Source organism: Acyrthosiphon pisum, chromosome A2 (assembly GCF_005508785.2).
Source record: "Acyrthosiphon pisum isolate AL4f chromosome A2, pea_aphid_22Mar2018_4r6ur, whole genome shotgun sequence".
Taxonomy (NCBI): Eukaryota; Metazoa; Arthropoda; class Insecta; order Hemiptera; family Aphididae; genus Acyrthosiphon; species Acyrthosiphon pisum.
The window spans coordinates 2,372,711-2,376,255 of record NC_042495.1 but is presented as its reverse complement, the minus strand read 5'-3'; the positions used below and the strand labels follow the sequence as shown (position 1 = coordinate 2,376,255).

The following is a 3,545-nucleotide window of genomic DNA, read 5'->3' as shown; positions in this document are numbered from 1 at the left end:
TAATAGGTCGATTCACTCTAATTGTTAAGCTAACGGCATAAAACATGAACTGCTGAGCGTAAATTTGCTATGTTGCGGGTTTGTAAGACGGAGACAACAAATGCGGGTGTAGCGTCTTCTTTACTTAATGACTGCCCTTGGGATTTGTTTATAGTCATAGCGAAAGCAAGCCATACTGGAAACTGTAGTCGTTTAAACTCGAATAGTATGTCAGTCAGAATCATTGGGATGCATGTTATCAAAACGTCTTCACCTTTATACTTTCCTTTCAATATGATTGCTTCTATTATGTTATTCAGTATTTTTTTTATTTCTAATCGTGTGCCGTTATAAAGTTGCGGTTGGTTAATATTTTGCAACATTATAAATACAGATCCAACCTTTAATTGAAGATTGTGAGGCGACAATCCTGGCAAATCAATTGAGTTCTAAAATTCCAGTGGATAGTTCACGACATCATCTTTAAAATTTAAATATTATAATAAAATAATAATACAAATCAACAACATGCCCGATTAACCAATAGCAACCAATATATATATAATACACTGCTGCGCTACTGTTTCACTTTTCCAGATTTCCTACTTTTCCGGTGGATTTTCCTAAATTGTTCTCTCCGTAAGAACCATCCTTGTACTTCAAGGAATATTAAAAAAAGAGAATTAGTGAAATCGGTTCACCTGCTCTCGAGATTTGCGCTTAGCAACACATTCAGCGATTCATTTTTATATTATAGATATAAAGATTATATTAAAATTATTTTTATTATTAGGTAATAATAAAAATAATTTTTCTTAACAATTATTTTTGTTATACTTATAAAGTATGATATTAAAATATTGATAATTATTTGTTTTATTTACCCTTTTATCAAGTTGCCCATCATGTAATATATTCCGAAGCATGTCAAAAATGGCGTTCATTCCTTTTTTAGAGACTTGGCTCATTTTTTGCCCACATTCTTTCAAAAATGCTACAGCTACTTCTATTGAATCTTCAGTAGGTGTCTCTACAAATAGAGTTAATAACTCTAAAGCTAATATTTCATGTGCCTGAAATATAAAATAAAAATTATTAGAAGTCATAATTATTGTTTAACACAACAAATTAAAAGATTGAAACTTACAACACTCTGATTAATCAAATGAGCAATAAATGTTACTGATCCTAAACATTGAGATTTTTCATTTCTACGATATGCTCTTTTAAATTGTACAATACACCTTGTTAACAGTAATTCTCCTATGTTTGGAAACTAAAAATAGGTTAATGCAATTGTTATTTACCAATTATGTATTTAAAACTTAATATTTTTTAATAAATGCAATTACTTTTGTGTTTATGATGGCTACTAAAGCAGCATACACGTGGGTATATGTTGTTGAAGCTAATTGAGCTTGCATAATGGACCGGCAAAGTAAGCCTCTACCCCGAACAATATTTTCTCGTAGTAAGTCTCTAGTAACTTTTCCTATATTGTCTACATTAATCTTGTTGGTTAAACCGTGTATTGACTTCTTCAATGCCTCCCAGGCAATTCTTTGATATGCAGCACTAAAATTATCATAAATTACAATTATATGAAATGCAGAATTTAATATCGTAGGTAATTAAATAAATGTTATAAACTAGTTTTTTTCTTTAAATCTTTAGACAAAATTTAATTATTAAAAAAAATTTAAATGTTTAATGCCAGTGCTAGAAATATTTATAATTTCATAGTATGTTAAATTAAATGTTTATCGAACTTTTTATTTTATACTTTTCCACACAATAGTTATCATTTATCATACATAAACATCACACACATCATAATATTTGATATGGTGGTTGAGAAATACTGGTCTAATGTGTTGTAAGCTATCACCACTTACTCATTAGTCAATACTATTATGAAAATACAATCCACATTGTATGGTTATTTTCATATACAATTTAGTATTTTCGTTTTTTATACATTAAAAAACTTGAGACCTTGTTTTAACTCAAATAGACAATGTTATTCACGGTTATCTGCAAGTTTGTTTAGATAACCGTGATGTTAATGTATTGATTGTGTGCACGAAATATCTAGATTTTATAAGGGTAATGCTACTATAAATTCAAAATAAATAAGTGTAAAATCAACAAAAAAAACATTGTCTATTAAAACCTAATGCATAGACAATTCTCTTACAAAATATATACCAATAGGGACCAAATGTGTATTCCTTATAATTGTTTGAAATAGAATAATTAAATGTAACAAACACCTTGACTTATCTGTGATGCTTTCCTGCATCATTCTCAATTTGGCAGGTGGGATATAGGCACCTCCAGTTTTGGATGTAAGTAGTTCCACGGTTTTTTTCTGATGTAATGGCACATCGTTTACGTCATCCTGAGAAAAAAAAAAGTATTATTCGTATTTATCTCAATTTTTATTACACTGGTTATATACACATACGTTTGGCCTTTTATCTTTTTTTGCATATTTGTTCCAATAGTTTTCACTATTCTTTCTTTGAGTATCCGCCGTTTCTGTGGAATAGTACCGTTGTCCAATTTTATCATCTTCATCATTGCTTGTTTCTTCACCGCTCTCGCGTTCATCAATCCCTGCTATTCCACCTGAATAGTATGGAGCTCCAATTTTTTCCTCTTTTTTGCTGTCTGCGTCTCTAGATCTGTTTTCTTTTTCTTGACGATCTCTACTCCTATGACGTCTTCTATGTCTAGATTCATCCTTATACCGATCTCCACCTTTACGGTTATCAGTAGCAGTTCCACCCGAATAGTATGGATCACCGACTTTCAACTCTTCATAATTACGACTACCGCCTTTGTCAGATTTATCTTTCGTTGATTGACGGTCTCGACTATTGTGTCTTTTTGTTTGTTTTGAATTTATATTGTCGTCATCGTCGTCACTGTGGATTCTCTTAGTGTTAACAACTTTACACACTTTACTTTCCATGTCTAAAAAATAATATATCTAAGCATCAGAAAGTTGAGTAATAAAAATATATAATTAATGATGAACACAACTAAAGAAAAACTTACTCAAACTTTGTTTGGAATCAATTGACAATTATTAAACAATAAACATGAAATACTACGGTCTACGGCATAAGGAGCAGATAACGAACAGACAACAGACTACAGGCGGGCCATTAGCATCGGAGCATATTCGGGCACGTAAAAAAATGTGTTTTGCAATAATGGAGTCTGACGGTATCACAGTAACCACAGATGTGGTAACAACAATGATGATAACAGATGCGCGCCAATAAAATGTCAACCGTTTTCGAAGATTCTCTAATGTATTTGTATAATTATTATTATTTAATTACCTATTTAATTAATGTGTAACATAGATATTTAAGTATATTAGTTCATAGTTGGTAAGTAGAAGGAATAATAATATAATATGTATCTTAACGTTCACTTCACACGTTCTAGACGATAAATTATTATTATTATTCTTGTGTGGTGTATATAACCGTCCATGTCGTATCCGCCGATAAAATGCGTTTTTATATATTTATTCCGCAGTCATTCGTCAC

The 3,545-nt window shown here is 30.8% G+C and overlaps 1 protein-coding gene across 1 annotated transcript in view; it reads right to left on the bottom strand.

Moving 5' to 3' along the window:
- LOC100168957 (pre-mRNA-splicing factor CWC22 homolog) overlaps window positions 1–3,181 on the bottom strand; it is a 12,943-nt gene extending 9,762 nt beyond the window's left edge. Inside the window, exons 1-6 of the mRNA XM_008184813.3 lie at window positions 3,043–3,181; window positions 2,447–2,958; window positions 2,253–2,380; window positions 1,332–1,554; window positions 1,127–1,255; window positions 864–1,052 (exon numbers count right to left, since the gene is read on the bottom strand). Of these exons, the coding sequence (XP_008183035.1) occupies window positions 864–1,052; window positions 1,127–1,255; window positions 1,332–1,554; window positions 2,253–2,380; window positions 2,447–2,956 (1,179 nt within the window). The 5' untranslated portion in view covers window positions 2,957–2,958; window positions 3,043–3,181. The remainder of the gene's footprint in view (window positions 1–863; window positions 1,053–1,126; window positions 1,256–1,331; window positions 1,555–2,252; window positions 2,381–2,446; window positions 2,959–3,042) is intronic.
- Between the last annotated feature and the right edge of the window lie 364 nt (window positions 3,182–3,545).